This window comes from Thunnus albacares, chromosome 6, assembly GCF_914725855.1.
Source record: "Thunnus albacares chromosome 6, fThuAlb1.1, whole genome shotgun sequence".
Classification (NCBI taxonomy): domain Eukaryota; kingdom Metazoa; phylum Chordata; class Actinopteri; order Scombriformes; family Scombridae; genus Thunnus; species Thunnus albacares.
In genome coordinates this window covers 14,025,401-14,041,466 of record NC_058111.1, presented here as the reverse complement: position 1 = coordinate 14,041,466, position 16,066 = coordinate 14,025,401, and the positions used below count along the sequence as shown (strand labels likewise).

Below are 16,066 nucleotides of genomic sequence, written 5' to 3'. Positions count from 1 at the left end.
AGTACATAGACATATGTGTTGGCTTTGTCTAGATGACCATGTACTTTGCCAGGAGAGTGAGTGGCATCCTCCACACCTTGGCTGTCTTGGTTAGCAAACTGTTTGTGATATGAGTTCCTTGCTCGCTAGACACTCCATGTGGAGTGAGGTGTGAGGGGAATGATTGCCATTTTCAGAGCCATCACATCTCTTACCAGTTTGCTATGAAGCTTTTTTCATTGCTTGATGATATGGTGGACTGTTCCAATGTGGTTCAGAGACTTAAACAATGTTTTATACATTTCTCCTCATATCTACTTAGCTATAACTTGATCTTTTACTTACTTTGGAAAGTTCTGACTTTCATCTGACTGTACATGTGGAAATGCTAATGGTGTTTTCAAATATAACACAAATGTATTATAATATATAACATAATAATAATAATAATAATAATAATAATAATAATAATAATAATAATAATAATAATAATAATAATAGTAATAATAATAATAATAATAATAATAATAATAATAATAATAATATATTACATACATTTAATATTTTTTTTTTCGTAGGATATTCTATATCCACTATCATGGTCCTATTACATCATTTATCTTTGTCATTCAGTCTCCAGTAATCCACTTTCATAAATTAGGCGGGACTGCTGATGACCAATCCAGTGGCACTCTGTCATTAATAAGATGCTAGAATATAGCAAGGGTTACAGGGGATATAGTATATAGCTTGTCTCATTTCCTGCACTCTCTCTATTTGGGGGGTGTTTGACAGTATGATTCCACTTGCCTTATTTTCCTTGATTAACTATGTCTGGGTCCTCACTTTAATTTATGCCCCAATTTCCATCTTCACCTCTCTATCCCCATCTGCAGCCAAAGTGTGCACTCTTCAAAACAGCTTTGAGCCAGGCTTTGTGGCAGAGGGTGACTATGTTATCGGGGGGATCTTCCCCCTTCACTATAACCAGGAGATGCCAGACCTCAACTGCACCTACAGACCACCACCAGTGAAGTGCAATGGGTGAGTTTAATAGGTTTGGATTAGAAATCAGATTGGGGGTATTTAACTTAATATATTCAGTTGGATGTTGTGTGATTTTGTCTCAAAGAACCATGTTGTGACATTCTTATTCTATCAAATAGATCATGCAGGTTATATTTATGTGTACCACGCAAAATAAGTTATTTCTGTATACAATGATGGCTTGACCTGACCTGCACTTTGAGTTTGAGTAAGATATTTAGGTTTTAGCAAAGAAAGTTCCAAAGAGAAAAGGTTTGTCTGTAATTCCCAAATCATTTCTAAATAATTTACAAAAAGTTTCCTGAAAAAAACTACAAGTGCTCCAAGAAACCAACCAGAGAAAAGAAAAATGAAGAAAGAAAATTATTATTCATTTTTCATTTAAAAACATAATTTCTGAGACAGTTGTCAATCATTGGAAACGTTATTCATCTATGCTGAATTTGTATGTATGTTTGTATTCATTGTATTCATTGTTCATATACAAACATAAACATAATTACAAACATACAAACATAATTTCTGAGAGTCAAGACAGCTATCAATCACTGGAGACTTTATTCATCTATGTTGAATTTGTATGTTTGTTTTTATAAAAATTTGTATTCATTTTGCATGTTCAGCTGGCCTACTGTTGGAAATTATTGGATAATGAGGAGCCTGAAAAATAAAGTGTTACCAGACACATATCTTGCTAACATATCTTGCCAAAAAAAAATCTTATGCACTTAGATGCAGAGAGATGACTAACTTTTACCTTTAAATTTTACCTTTTCTACACCTTTGCTGTGTTCAATGTGTGTGTGGTGTGTGCATATGTGTGTCTGCTGAGGTACAGTTTTGATCCGAGGGCCTTCCGCTGGGCTCAGACTATGAGGCTGGCAGTGGAGGAGATAAACCAGAATATGGAGCTGTTGCCCAATTACACCCTTGGCTACAAAATCTTTGATTCATGTGCATATCCACTGACTGGCCAGAGGGCTGCTCTGGCTGTGTTGAACGGTTTGAGTGAGGACCACTCTCCCATGTGCAGAGGTGCCTCTCCACTCCTCGCTGTGATCGGGGAATCTGGTTCTGCTCAGTCTATCGTGGTATCAAGAATCCTGCAGCCGTTCAGAATCCCAATGGTTAGTTAGGATGATTATGTTCTGTTATAATACCCCAAAAAGATGTGTTCTCAAAATATTACACTTTAATCTGTTCTTTATTAACCCTTTTTTACCCAGATCAGCTACTTCTCGTCATGTGCATGTTTGACTGACAGAATAAAATATCCAACTTTCTTCAGAGTAATCCCTAATGATGACTATCAGGTGAGGGTTTAGCTTTAGATTTAAATGGGTTTCTACAGTATGTGGTCCGGTGTTGTCCTATGAAAACCTTGTACTTCCTAAACTCAACTTGAGTGGATGATATATTAGATTACATTACAGCATTAGACAAAGTACATATTAAAAAAAGCTTTATTGATTTCTCCGTCAGTTTACTTTGTTTTGTTTTTCTAAATATCTGAGTTATGACACAATAAAATTGGCACTTTTTTCCTGATCCTAGGTGAAGGCCATTGCCCAGCTGCTGGTACGCTTCAACTGGACTTGGGTGGGGCTGGTGCGAGGGGACCATGAATATGGGCGCTTCGCTGTGCAAGGTTTACTAAGAGAGCTACAGGGAACCAAAGTGTGTGTTGCGTACCGAGAAATGATCCCTCTGCTCTACAATCGCCAGAGGGCTCTGGAGATCATGCAGGTAGACACAAACAAACACTGAATTTGAGTTATAGAAAAAGAGAGTTTTTATTTCACCTCAAGACCTCTTATAGTATGTGCTGATGACAAATTGATCCCAATAAAGCCCATGTGTGAATAATGTTTGTGTTATTATAGCATGTTTTAAGTTATTTTGATGGTAAAAGTTTTTGTGTGTAAAATGAGACAATCCTGGGTTAGGGTTAACTAGACTTAGTTTTAACAGCTTTATTTTTGCTTCTTCCTTATGAAACATTTTCCTCCTAGGTAATGCGAAGCTCTACAGCAAAAGTGGTGGTGGTATTTTCGGCCGAGGGGGAGATGACACCTTTCTTGAGGGACTACATGATGCAGAACATTACTGGAATCCAGTGGGTGGCTAGCGAGGCCTGGGTCACAGCATCTGTCTTTACAGGGAGCGAGTATTACCCCTACCTGGGGGGCACCATTGGGTTTGGCATCAGAAAAGGTCATATCTCCAGACTCGGTGACTACCTGCTGACAGTAAATCCTCAGATGTATCCCAATAACCCACTGGTGCAGGAGCTGTGGGAGGCTCTGTATGGTTGCAATCCTTCTCTGTCCTCTGGTTCCCAGCTGCCTCCCTGCTCAGGGCAGGAGTCCCTGTTGGATCAGCATTCAGCTTACATGAATACATCCAGTCCTAGAGTTGCCTATAATGTCTATAAGGCTGTATATGCAATTGCTCATTCCCTGCACAACCTACTTCTCTGTCAACCAGACCAAGGGCCTTTCCTTAACAACTCATGTGCACAAAGCAACAACATACAACCCTGGCAGGTATTGTCTAGTATTCTTATTGATTATTGCACTGTAAATCTTGCTTGAGTATTTCATATTATTTATTGTCTTTCAAGCTCCAACACTACCTCCAGGAAGTGACATTCAGCATTGCTGGGGAGGAGGTGAACTTTGACCTGAAGGGTGACTCCATACCCTATTATGATATCATCAACTGGCAGAGGGGCACAGGCGGTAACATTGAGTTTGTCAACGTGGGGTTGTTTGATGGAACCAAGCCTGCCGGAGAGGAGCTGGTGATCCAGGAGGACAGGATAGTGTGGGCAGGTCATCAGAGTGAGGCAAGCTGCTCACACTGTGTTTTTACCTTCATCAGATGCCACCTGTTGAAGTTCTGTAGGTTGAGGTGGAGGTAAGTCAGGTTGACAGGACAAGCTGGATCAGGTATGAGTTTGTTCAAATTAGAGATTTAAATGCTCATCATATGACCTTATAGTCCTTGTGGCTGGATTATTGTAAAATACAAACTACGGTGTTAGCAATGTTTCAAATGTATGCTGATTATATTCAAATGAAACACTGCATTCCAAACCACAGACACAAAAACGTTCTCTCATGTTATGGCTGTTTTTTTAAACAGCAATGGGTGAATATTCTGGAGCCGCAATTGTTCCCATTTTACCAAACTTGTTGTTAAATTGAACATCAGATTGTAAATATCTCATAAAAAAATAACTTAATCCAGCCCTGAGTGTGAAAATCTCAGCTAAGCTTCTCTACCATTTTCTTGCTGGCTGCATTTTCTGACAAAAGAGTTCAGGAACATATGTAGGCCACAACTAATCATTACTTTTACTACTGATTAATCAAGAACTTTTTTTGTTTGGTCTATAAAATGTCAGAAAATAGAAAAATGCCTATTACAACTTCCTAGGATATAAAGCTTGTTATGTCCAAAATGCAGACATTGAATTTACAGAGAGGTAAAACAGAGAAAAACAGCAAATCATCACATTTTAGAAGCTGGAACCTGGAAATATTGATGTTTTTCATGATAAATGGCTTGACCAATAATGTGTTTTTTTCTGTTGATGGACTGATCAAGTAAATGACTAATCATTTCGGCACACTAATCTGACACTGCAGAGCTGAAAGACACTATTGTCTGTGTGCTTCTTAGATGCCGGTGTCTGTATGCAGTGCCAGCTGTCTTCCAGGGTCCCGGAAGGCTGTCCGTCGTGGGGAGCCTGTCTGCTGCTTTGACTGTGTACCATGTGACAGTGGCAAAATTAGCAATCAGACAAGTGAGCTTTCAACCAAGCAATAAAGATAACAATTATATCTAATATATTTTATTGCAATCAGGTGATATTTGAATATGGAATTGTTTTAAATAAACTATTCCTTTGTATTTCTTTTAAATATTTTCTTACTCTTTAGATTCCATAGAGTGCACATTTTGTCCTGAGGACTTCTGGTCAAACAACAACAGAACAGCCTGCATCCCAAAGAAAGTGGAGTTCTTGGCCTATGATTCCTTGGGTATAGCCCTAACAGTGATCTCTGTTGTGGGTGCCTGTCTTACTATAGCAGTCCTTGCAGTCTTCTTCCATCACAGAAACACAGCCATAGTCCGTGTGAATAACTCTGAACTCAGCTTCTTCATCCTGTTTGCGCTGACTCTGTGTTTCCTGTGTTCTCTTGTGTTCATTGGAGAGCCAACAGCTTGGTCCTGCATGCTGCGCCACACAGCCTTCAGCATCACATTTTCACTTTGCATCTCCTGCATATTGGGGAAGACTCTGGTGGTGTTGGCTGCTTTCACTGCCACCAGGCCAGGAGACAACATTATGAAGTGGCTGGGGCCCAAACAACAGAGGGCCATTATCTTTAGCTGCACTCTGATTCAGGTGATTATTTGTGCTGCCTGGCTCATTGATGCTCCCCCTTACCCATCCCGAAATACACAATATGAACGTTCAAAAATCATACTTGAGTGTAGTGTGGGCTCTAGCCTTGCATTCTGGTGCGTTCTGGGATATATTGGTCTGCAGGCCTGTCTGTGTTTCATTCTGGCCTTTCTAGCCCGAAAGTTGCCGGGGAACTTTAATGAGGCCAAGTTTATCACTTTCAGCATGTTGATCTTTTGTGCTGTGTGGCTGGCATTCATCCCTGCTTATATCAGCTCTCCTGGAAATTATGCCGATGCAGTGGAGTCATTTGCCATTCTGGCCTCCAGCTTTGGCTTGTTGTTCTGTCTGTTCGCCCCAAAGTGTTATATTATTTTACTGAAGCCTGAAAAGAATACAAAACAGCATCTGATGGGAAAAGAAAAGAAGTGATATGCCTGAAGTTAACCTTTTAAAAAAGCATTTCTATTCAATGTTTAATGTTTAAAGATAAATGTTTTAATGTTAAATTAAACGTGATTTAGTTCACATTTGTATAGACTGGACCGTGACTGTTGTATATTGCAGCATTACAAATGTAGTGCAGTGGTAAAAGAAATAAATAAGTATATATGCAAGGACCATATCACTCTAATGTACTAATACATATTTTAAAGAAATAAAGATGTGAAGTGTTCAATATTCTTTGAAGATTCTGAGGTTCAGTTTGTTGGGAAAAGACTTTCTGCTGATCTTCTACCCTGCTACAACTATGAGCGCCAATCCAAAGTTAATGAGTTTAGAGTTTTACACACTAGACAGGAAAATCAGTAGTAATTTAATAATAATTATTAGCTTACGGTTTATAATCAGTATTAATTACTGATCACATACTGTGAGCTATTGTAATGTAACATGTTCAGGCTTTTGTCCTGAGGGAACATAAAACAGATTGTGTATAGTGAAATGTTAGGGGAGGGTCAGGCAAAGGGAATAGATATGACAAAAAATATGGAACTGTGAACTATAATGAGCATGCCTGAAGTTTAATCAGCTGTTAATGCTGATTCTTCAGTAGGCATTAGTACACATGGGCAGCAAATAAATGATATACATACCAGATTCAAGTGAAACATTTTTATTTAAAATACAATCAGTCAATCAAATTGTAAATATAGCATAATCTGTACATTGTAGGTAATTCAAAATGCTTCACATAAAAACAGACATCAAGAGAATAAATAAAACAATTAAAACAATACAGAATTCCAGAATTATAATAGAACAAGCTAAACACTTGATTATCATATTATTAAATAAAAACATTTAAAAACAATTTAAAAAATGGATGCAAAAGTTTTTAGCTAGTTTTTAAAAGACACTACTGAAGTTGCCTGTTTCATGTGTTCTGGTGGGCTGTTCCACAGTTTAGGTACATAGATGGAAAGAACTGCATCTCCAATATTTTTTCTGAGAAAGCAGCTTAGTATTTAAGGACCTAAGGGCTTGTGCAGGAATATATGGGTTTAAAAGTCTGGTTAAATGGACCAGACCTAAGCGATTTAAGGCTTTGCAAACCAGTAAAAGGACCTGAAAATCAATTCTTAAAGTTACAGTGAGCCAATGTAATGAAGGTAGAATGGGTGTGATGTGGTCTCTCCTTGTTTTGCGAGGTTAAAAGCCTTAAAGGGGCATTGCACTAATTGATTCCCATGGAGCAATGAGTGGTAAAGGTAGTGACTGGCTTCCACACCACTCATGTATACTCCATTTAGATATGTCAATATAATGAGAACATTGCCCTTGATAAAAAAGTACTAGTAGTAATTATATTTTTCACCCAATTTCATTTCTTATTTCTTGGGTTGGAGGACAAGGTATTCAGCATGCCAAGGCTGAAGTAACTCACACATGCATTGGTAATGTTAATCTCAGGCACTTCAGGCTTCCAGTTTTTAACAACTACTTGCATCTTTGTGTTACAGTCTGAGGCCTCCAGTTGTCACACTGTGTCAAATCACTGACACAGTTCCAGAAAAAGGGGAGTGGTGGTCAAATGGTTACTGTGCATGCCACATAACTGCGATCTCCCTGGCTTGACCCCAGCCTTGTTGCATGTCATACCCATCTCTCTCTCTCCCCTTATTTCCTGTCTGCCTCCTCACTGCTCACTATCCCATAAAGGACATAACAATAACCTTAAAAAAAAAAAGATGCAGTGTTTTGAATGAGGTCACAAAGGGGAGGCTTAGAGCTTGAGATGTCTCAGGTTCTCGAATCTTTGGGCAAAGCCTTCTAGAAGACAATATTACAGATACTATAGCTTGTAACACTATATTATAGTAACCTGTAGTCATTAGAAGTCCAGTAAAAAAAATTCAGATTTAAAAGGTTAATGGAAGTGATAGAGCTAAGAGAAATTGTACAGTAATAGGAAATAGTATCCACATATCCCAGTCTGTTATTTACTTATTTATTTTAGCATCAAAGTGTGCAAATATCAACTTGTTCATGTGGCTTTTAATTTTGTTCCACATTCAAATATACAAACTTTCTGTTTTTATTTCAACTATGAAAATTAATTTCAAATATCAAATGTGTGTTTCTGTTCACTTCACGTACTATGTTAAATTTATCTGGGATATTTCCCAGTCATGCCTTTCTTAATGTTTCTCTCAGGCTGCAGTAAAATTATGTAACATTTGGGAACAAAAATACACAGTAAAAGTCCAAAACTAGAGGCTAAAATTGCAAATATTTCCACAGCCACAGTGAACTTCCCAGGAGAGCTGACGTAGGCTGGGATGAAAGATATCCATACAGCCCAGAAGATCAGCATACTGAAGGTGATGAGCTTCGCCTCATTGAAGGTATCAGGCAGCTTGCGTCCCAGGAAAGCCAGGAGGAGGCACAGGAAGGCCAGTAGGCCAATGTAGCCTAGGACCAGATAAAATCCAGGGGGCCATGGTTCCTTACACTCCACAACAATCTACAGTATATTATGTCAAATAATATCAATCATTGCATAAGAGTGTGCAATAACTTACTACATATGATCAGGTTCGACTTTTTTTCTGATTTCAAGAATAAACATTAAAGCACCTATGTGTAGGCGACTCCTAGAGGCAGAATCAAAAAAGACACTGCGACCATCAAAGCATGTTACTTACTTTTCCAGTTGAGGCTTGGTATGTTGGGTTCCTGAATGGGAATGGAGGCGCGCCCAACAGCCAACCAGTACAGAGACAAACCTGGGGGTTAATAAAGGAACATGCACTGATTGTTGACAAAAGGTGTACAAATTCTTTTTATAAATTTCATCAGGTGACTCTTGGTGATCACAAATTGAGGTTAAAATAAATCCAGAGGTTTCCCACCTGAGGGGCTGTAGTGCAGAGGATCAGAGTTCTCTGTTGGGATGGACCAAACAGCTTTAGAGCCCTGGAACCAGGTGTGTTAGCCCGAAAGGCTGAGAGAACCACAATGGTCTTAACGAGGAGGCAGGACAGACAGAGGACAAAGCTGATACCGAAGGCTGCCTGCCGGAGTCTACATGTCCACACAGATGGCTGACCAATGAACACCAAGGAACACAAGAAGCAGAGCTTGAGTGACAGGAGAAGCAAGAAACTTATTTCTGAGTTGTTGGCCTTGACGATGGGCGTGGAGCGGAAATGGTGAAAGACAGTGGTGATGATTGTTGTCAGGATGACACCCAGCACTGTGAGTGCCACCAGTATGATGCCCATGGTGTCATAGAAAGACAGGAATTCTTCTACCCCGGCGATGCATTTAACATTGTCTTTGTCTGACCAGTAGTATTCAGGACATTTTGTGCACTCAGTGGAACCTTTGAGGACACACAAAGTAGACAAACACTGTATAAAGACACATACAAACTCTCACTGAACATAAAGCAGTTGACAATTGTGCTACATTTCAATGGTTTTCATGTCTCTGTGTGGTTTACATGATTTGAAATATATATGAATACACAAAATGTGTATGGACTACCGGTCTGATTGCTGATCTCTCCATCAGCACAGCGCAAACAGTCAAAGCAGCAGTGGGGCTGTCCTGGACGTCTGGCCTGCCTGCTGCCAGGGGGGCATGGTGCACTACACTGGGACACAGGCACCTGGACAAAGGACCGGATAAAAGCGAAGGATGAAAAATAATATGAATTTAAAGAATGTAGCCCAGATTGTATTTTTGTATCATAAATCATTTTTGGAGGACATGCAGCACAACCTACCTGTGATTGTCCTTTTGTCCATACAATGGAGCTTTTCTCCATCTGCAGCTGTTGTCCTAAAGGAGCTGAACCATCATAGCCTCCCACTTTGATGAATCTAAACATAACATAAATTCTTTATATTGATCACAAATTGCAAAAACATGCAGGTCTTACAATGTAACAATATTGCTTCATAAACTATTCCCTTTCTGTCATTAGTGCATAGGTAGTTGTTGCTATAATTTTGTTCTTAAAAAGACAGTTGTTGCGCTTAGGTGTTAGGTGAAAATTTCACCTAATTTCATCATTGCTGTCCTTCTGCCAGTTAATGATGTCATAGAGAGGGACTGGCTCTCCGTTGGAATCAAAGTATACTTTCTCCTCAAACTGGGTGGTGAAATTCACTGTCTTCAGATAGTGCAGCAACTGTATGGAGGAAGAGAAAGAAAGTAAAAAACAGAAAAGAGAGTTTAACTAAGGATAAGCCAGAAAATAAAAACTCTAGGAATAAATCCAATATTCACATGCATATTCATGTATATATTTCATAGAAGCTTAACTTACCTGCCTGGAAGAAAATGATTTCTTTTTCTTACACATTCCTTTCAAGTCACAGCTCAACAAATGGTGCAGAGCATGGGCAATGGCATACACAGCTTTATACACATTATAGGATATTCTGACTTGAGAAATGTCAGTGTAACTGCTATCAGTGAGCCTTAGATCCTCTGAACCAGTGCATACAGGCTTTTCAGCAGTACTTTTATAGTTTTCATCAAATGACTGATTGATGGTGCTTGTTTTCCCCACAATAGGAATAACCAGGGACACAGACTGAGAGTCAGGTTTGTCCAGGGTACCAGTAGCATCTTCTTTTAATCTGTCTCCCAAAAACTGTAGTCTGCAGCCAAAAAGCTCTTCCCAGAACATGTTGACAAATTCCATGCCAGGTTCAGGAGAGGGGCGGACATTCAACAAGAACTCTTTCAAGCCAGGAATATGGACTGCAGGGAAGGAGAATCCCAGCGTGCCCTCTAGAAGAGGGTGGAAGCGGGGTGAGGTCAGCAGGCTCGCAGTCACCCAGGCTTCACTGGCTACCCACTGTATCCCTGTCACATTTCTCTGAGCCAGCTGGAAAATTAAGCATAAATAGAGAAAGTTGACAAGCACATAGATTACCACGAGCAGTAAAAAAATATATATCATGTTATCTATATTTTACGCCCCACCATGTCTCAGTACATTAGCTAAGATGAAGCATGCTCACCTCTGAGAGCAACTCCAACAGCTGTCCCTCTGTGGCAAAGACCACCACTACCTGTGCTGTTGACCTCTGCAGCCTGTCTGTCATTTCTTGTATCTCAGCCACTGTGGGTGATTTGGAGATGGTCAGATGAAATGCCAGACACCCACCTTGTTGTTTAAACTGATTAGAGAATGCCTGAATGCCATAGTGACTGTAGTCATCCTGAAAGATATACAGAGGTTTGTAAATCATGTAAGTGTGTTTAACTAATATTGGAGTATAAAGAAGTCCTCATCTCACCATGGTCCCTATTGTGCCCACCCAGCGCCAGCCCAAGAAGGTGACCAGCTGAACAAGACCTCTAACTTGAAAGAGATCACTCGGCACGGTTCTCAAGAATGAAGGGTACACATGCTTGTCAGTAAGACAGGCACAAGTGGCAAAATAACTCACCTACAGGGAGATAAAGTTGTTCAAGAGATAAAATTGGACACTGTTAAACATTTTAAATCATTGTTACGTTATGTGTAGAATAAAGAGCAGAAAATGAAGTATTGTGTGTGATCCTGCCTTTAATTCCTGTCTTACCAGTGGGATATTGAAAGGGCCAAGAGTGTGAGCCACAGCTCTCGTAGGGGAAGACGATGCAAGGCCGATCACAGCAGAAATGGGTGAACCAGCCAGACATGATGGCAAAGTTTCAGATTGTGTACCCAGTCTCTCCTCTGTTATATTTTCCTTTATATAATTTCCATTATTTCCAGCACTTCTGTGACTGACTAAAGAGAAAAGAGCTCGCAGGCTGGTGTGAACATGGTCACAGCTGTCCATGATCTGGTAGCCCAGTTTAACACCAGGTAACAAACTTGAATTACGATTAATTTCCTGCACTGCAAACACCATGGTCATCATCCAGCGGAATGCTCTGTGATCAAAGCTGGAGAAAATTAAATAATGCATTCTATGTGATTCATCGTCATGAGATAGAAAACACTGTATCACAGCACCATATAAATTAGAACATGTAAACAGTGTAGGAGCAACATAGACATCTAATTACAGCAAGAGGAAATTATTTCAGTTACTCATTTTTGTATAAAAATGTGAGATTTTTTGGATGCAGGACTAAGATAGATGAATCAAAATGCAAATATATATCAGATATCAGCAGTATCCTCACACTCACCCACTGCAAGGTGTGAGCAGAGGTTTGCTGTTGTAGCTGTGCTGTGGCTCAGGGGCCACATAGTGCAGAGGAAACAACCCTCCAATCACAACATCCCCCTCTGACTCCAGGGCCAGAGCTTCACTGTCTCCCAGTCTCACACACTGAGGTAAACCAGAACCAAAACCACTTACTCCCTCTATCCCCACACCAGTCAGTCTCTCTGCCATAGTCTCTTCTTCCACCACACCTCCCTCCAAATTCAGTTCTTTCCTTTCCTCTGTGGAATGAGAGACATCAGAGAAAACAGGGGAGAAAAGAAGGTTCAACAAGGCCCAAAGAAACAGCCAGAGAAAAGGGGTTAAATGCAGTGGCCATACTGGACCCATAAAGACTGTGTGCTGGAGATGATGATACTTAACAATAAACAATAATCTCTTAAAGGCTGATGAAGTAGACTATATAAAAACCATGATGCTCGCTTCATTTCATTGGTCATATGAGTCATCGCCAGATCAACCAATCACAATGAAAAGCAACAGCACAGGAGAGAGGTCAAGATGAGGCTCATGTAAATCACTTGTGTTAAAACTGGAACGCTGTCATAAATTGTATTATAATATTATTATTATCAGGAAATAATATTTAAAATTAAAATAAGATCACTCATATTGATCACTGAATATAATTAATATTATAATGCACTTGTACATGTACATTCTCTTTACTTTCCCCCATTTTTTTAAAGAATGACAACAATTTTATCCAAAACGTATTATAAACATATGAAATTAGTGAGCAGTGTTTGATTTGCTAGCTTTTGATCTACTTTGTGCGATTAGACTTGGAAATACTACTAGCTAAAATACAAAGCTAAAACTAAAACAACTCTATGTTATCATGGAGGAAATAAATTACACGAGGATGAAGACAACTCCTGAGAATTTGTACAATTAAAATCAAGTGGAACAATTTAATGTTCAATGTTAACAGCTGCTGCTTTTTAAGCCTGTGCAAATGAAATATGCTGACTGAGCTAATATTCAAATAATTAGTCTTGGCATTTTGAAAATGTTATTGAATAAAACCCATCGTAGCTAAAATTCTTTCCTCTCATCCCTAAATTAGAGACATCAAAATATGGTTTGGTATATTGCTGCCACCTACTGGACGTCATATAGTACATGTGATTAAATTCACATGGCTGATTCACAGCAGTGCATTGTTGATGTTTTTATTGGTTTGAAAAGTGTACTGTTTAGCATACCAAAATGTGTTCTCCAGGTAAGGAGAGGTAGGTCCATCTATTAACAAAACATTTAATTATTCAGTCACTGACCTCTGTATTTTTTTTCCAGCTGAAGTTTTAAAATGACGCAATGTGTTTCGTCTATTTGAAATCTGATCAGAAACATGTAGGAAGTGGTCAGTTAAGCTAATTTATCAATTAATCCACTGACAGTTACTTAAAAACAAAATGATAACGTGTCCTTGATACATTATACAATATAATAACATAAAATCTGACATTGTGGTATCAGGCCCTGCCTCTACATCCCATTTCATAAAGAGATTGCACACTGGCAAAAAACCGAGGCTCCCAGGATGCAAAAGAATCAATTTATTTCAAGTGTAAAAAGTGACACAGTGAAATAATGTGAGAAAAAGTGAACGTTTCGGTCAAAGAATCATCGTTGACACAATTTACATGAGCTAATCAGCTACCTTGGTGTGATCACACAACCTGCATGGAAACCAGAATTTATACATGGACGATACATTGTATCCACACCTACATATTCATACATGCGCCCCATACACCAGTCTAAACCTTATGTGCACTTTTTTGTACACAAAAGCAAAAACAGCGATATTCCATCACTAAATAAACAGAAATAAGCCTCTACAAAAAACAAGTTAAAGACACTGAGTCCTTCACTGAGACCTTGTGGATACAGTGTTCTGTTCCCAGTCTCTAAATCACCTGACACAATATGTGGTGTGAAAGAAATTAATGACTGTGCAAAAGGTTTAGAAAACAGGGGTGAATGGAGGACGGCAGTTATGAGGGCATTTGTTGACTCACACCTGCTTTTGTATGTTTTGATTTTCTCTCTCTTACAGATTGTGTGTTCCTCTAATTCCTCATCTTGTAAATTATGGAGACAATTTCATCTTAATGGGATGCACAAAGCTGGCGATGTGGTTCTGGGTGGGTTGTTTGAAATCCACTATTCCAGAGTCTTCCCCGAGCTGACATTCATCTCAGGACCAAACCAGCCAAACTACCAAGGGTGACCTCTACAGACATAAAGCAAACAGAAGAAAACTGCTCATTATTCTGCTTCTACCCAGAGTTTTTCTCATATGTAAAATACATCTGTATAAAATGGTGGCATATTAATACAAGATTTATTGTTAAATAATGTATTAGTAACATGGGCTGATATATTTTTATGTATTTCTACCAAGTTCTCAGGTCACATGTTATTTTTGTAGTGGTTAATGGTGACATTTTGTGTGTTATGTGTGATATTCTAGGGTTCAGACATGCTCAGACCCTGGCATTTGCTATTGATGAGATCAATAGAAACTCCAATCTGCTACCTAATGTGACTCTAGGATACAGTCTTTATGACAACTGTTCCACACTTGGAAATGTATTTTGTGCTGCTTTGTATCTGGCCAGTGGTCGAGAGGAGCAGATTCTTTTAGATGAGACCTGTGTGGGAGCCCTGCCGGTCCTGGGGATTGTGGGTGATTCCTACTCAACTTTTACAATTTCCATGTCAGGTGTGATAGGTTTATTCAAGCTGCCCATTGTAAGTTTCCCACCTTCTATTTTTTCCCACTTGCCTTCAGAGAATAATTTTGATGTGTTCTATTTTATTGAATATTATATATATTATATTATTATGTTCAACATCTTCTGATTTTCAAACCTGCAAGAACTAAAAAAGCCTCCTGTGCATGCCCAGTTTCTCTCACAGGTGAGTTACTTTGCCACATGCCCTTGTCTGAGTAATCGGCAATGAGGATTGTGGCTGTAATGAAAAAATCCAAAGCTCGAGTGGTCATTGTGGTTGCACGAGAGTCACTGGCTTCACCTCATTGAGGAGGTAAGAGATGAAAAAGATATTCATTTAGGAAACTATAACAAAAATATTTTGTTCTTGGAGTGATGGCATTACATCAATCCACTGTTTCCAAACATTAAAAAGCATGAATTCATTCATGTAATAACATGGCAGTGCTCTGTGGAAGAGGACTCTAGATATAAAGGGCTCATTCTAAGGTAAAGACACAAAAAACACAATAATTCATATTTTCAAGTGATTATACACTAATTAAAACATACATGAATATTCCATTTTCCATTTCTGCCAATAGATCCCCCTAAATCTTATACACTGGTCCTTTAAATTAATACTGTATCATACATAAAATATTAAAATGTTTACACCTTTTTCCAACTAAACAGATCATTGATATGGTCCAAAATTGTGATTTCATTTTTATTTGTATTTTTTTTAATACATGATGCATAAATAAACAGAAGAGCTGACTTTATTTGGGGGTCACAAAGATAATTGATGCGTAAGGCAAGGTTTATTTCTACAGCATGATTCAACAACAAGGCAATTCAAAGTGCTTTACATAGAGCATAAAAGGCATCAAAACAGAATGTAAAAGCAACAGAAGGCAATGTAAAAAGACATTTAAATACAATTAAAAAGTGTTAAATTTGGAAATAAAAAGAAGTGTTGAAGAAGGACCAGGTCACCACTTAATTATATTACATATAAATAGTAATGCTTAGATAATCACGATTATAACATTTGGAATTCAACAGAATACATGTGGTACTGTGACTGGTCAGTTTTTCAGCCCGTTCCTTTAACTGCAGACTTAACTATTAACAAGACATGAACATCGTCAATAACTCATCAATAACCCTGCAATGCACAGGTGGTGAAGCAGAATGTTACAAGCCAC

At 38.8% G+C, this 16,066-nt stretch overlaps 2 protein-coding genes across 2 annotated transcripts; one reads left to right on the top strand and one right to left on the bottom strand.

Annotated features, from left to right (window-relative positions):
- Positions 1-781: 781 nt before the first annotated feature.
- LOC122984185 (extracellular calcium-sensing receptor-like) lies at positions 782-6,059 on the top strand. The gene is made up of 8 exons (XM_044354515.1): positions 782-1,023; positions 1,865-2,153; positions 2,253-2,339; positions 2,581-2,772; positions 3,039-3,572; positions 3,650-3,874; positions 4,714-4,837; positions 4,974-6,059. Exons 1-8 carry the CDS (start codon positions 974-976, stop codon positions 5,873-5,875), a joined length of 2,403 nt encoding a protein of 800 aa, XP_044210450.1. The 5' UTR covers positions 782-973; the 3' UTR covers positions 5,876-6,059.
- A 1,904-nt stretch (positions 6,060-7,963) lies between these two features.
- LOC122984031 (extracellular calcium-sensing receptor) lies at positions 7,964-11,817 on the bottom strand. Its single transcript, XM_044354299.1, has 11 exons — positions 11,494-11,817; positions 11,206-11,358; positions 10,927-11,127; positions 10,491-10,691; positions 10,224-10,406; positions 9,955-10,085; positions 9,678-9,774; positions 9,437-9,560; positions 8,800-9,272; positions 8,593-8,673; positions 7,964-8,411 (listed from the first exon to the last, which is right to left on the bottom strand). Exons 1-11 carry the CDS (start codon positions 11,815-11,817, stop codon positions 8,055-8,057), a joined length of 2,325 nt encoding a protein of 774 aa, XP_044210234.1. The 3' UTR covers positions 7,964-8,054.
- Between the last annotated feature and the right edge of the window lie 4,249 nt (positions 11,818-16,066).

Bases quoted from the DNA above. Each gene is read 5' to 3' on its own strand.
- LOC122984031 (XM_044354299.1), bottom strand. From the start codon at position 11,817: ATGATGACCATGGTGTTTGCAGTGCAGGAAATTAATCGTAATTCAAGT. The intron at 10,086-10,223 runs GTAAGTTAAGCT...TCCTCCATACAG, and splicing joins AATCATTTTCTTCCAGGCAG to TTGCTGCACTATCTGAAGAC. The intron at 9,561-9,677 runs GTAGGTTGTGCT...TCCTTTGTCCAG, and splicing joins GGACAAAAGGACAATCACAG to GTGCCTGTGTCCCAGTGTAG.
- LOC122984185 (XM_044354515.1), top strand. From the start codon at position 974: ATGCCAGACCTCAACTGCACCTACAGACCACCACCAGTGAAGTGCAAT. The intron at 2,340-2,580 runs GTGAGGGTTTAG...TCCTGATCCTAG, and splicing joins TCCCTAATGATGACTATCAG to GTGAAGGCCATTGCCCAGCT. The intron at 2,773-3,038 runs GTAGACACAAAC...TTTTCCTCCTAG, and splicing joins GGGCTCTGGAGATCATGCAG to GTAATGCGAAGCTCTACAGC.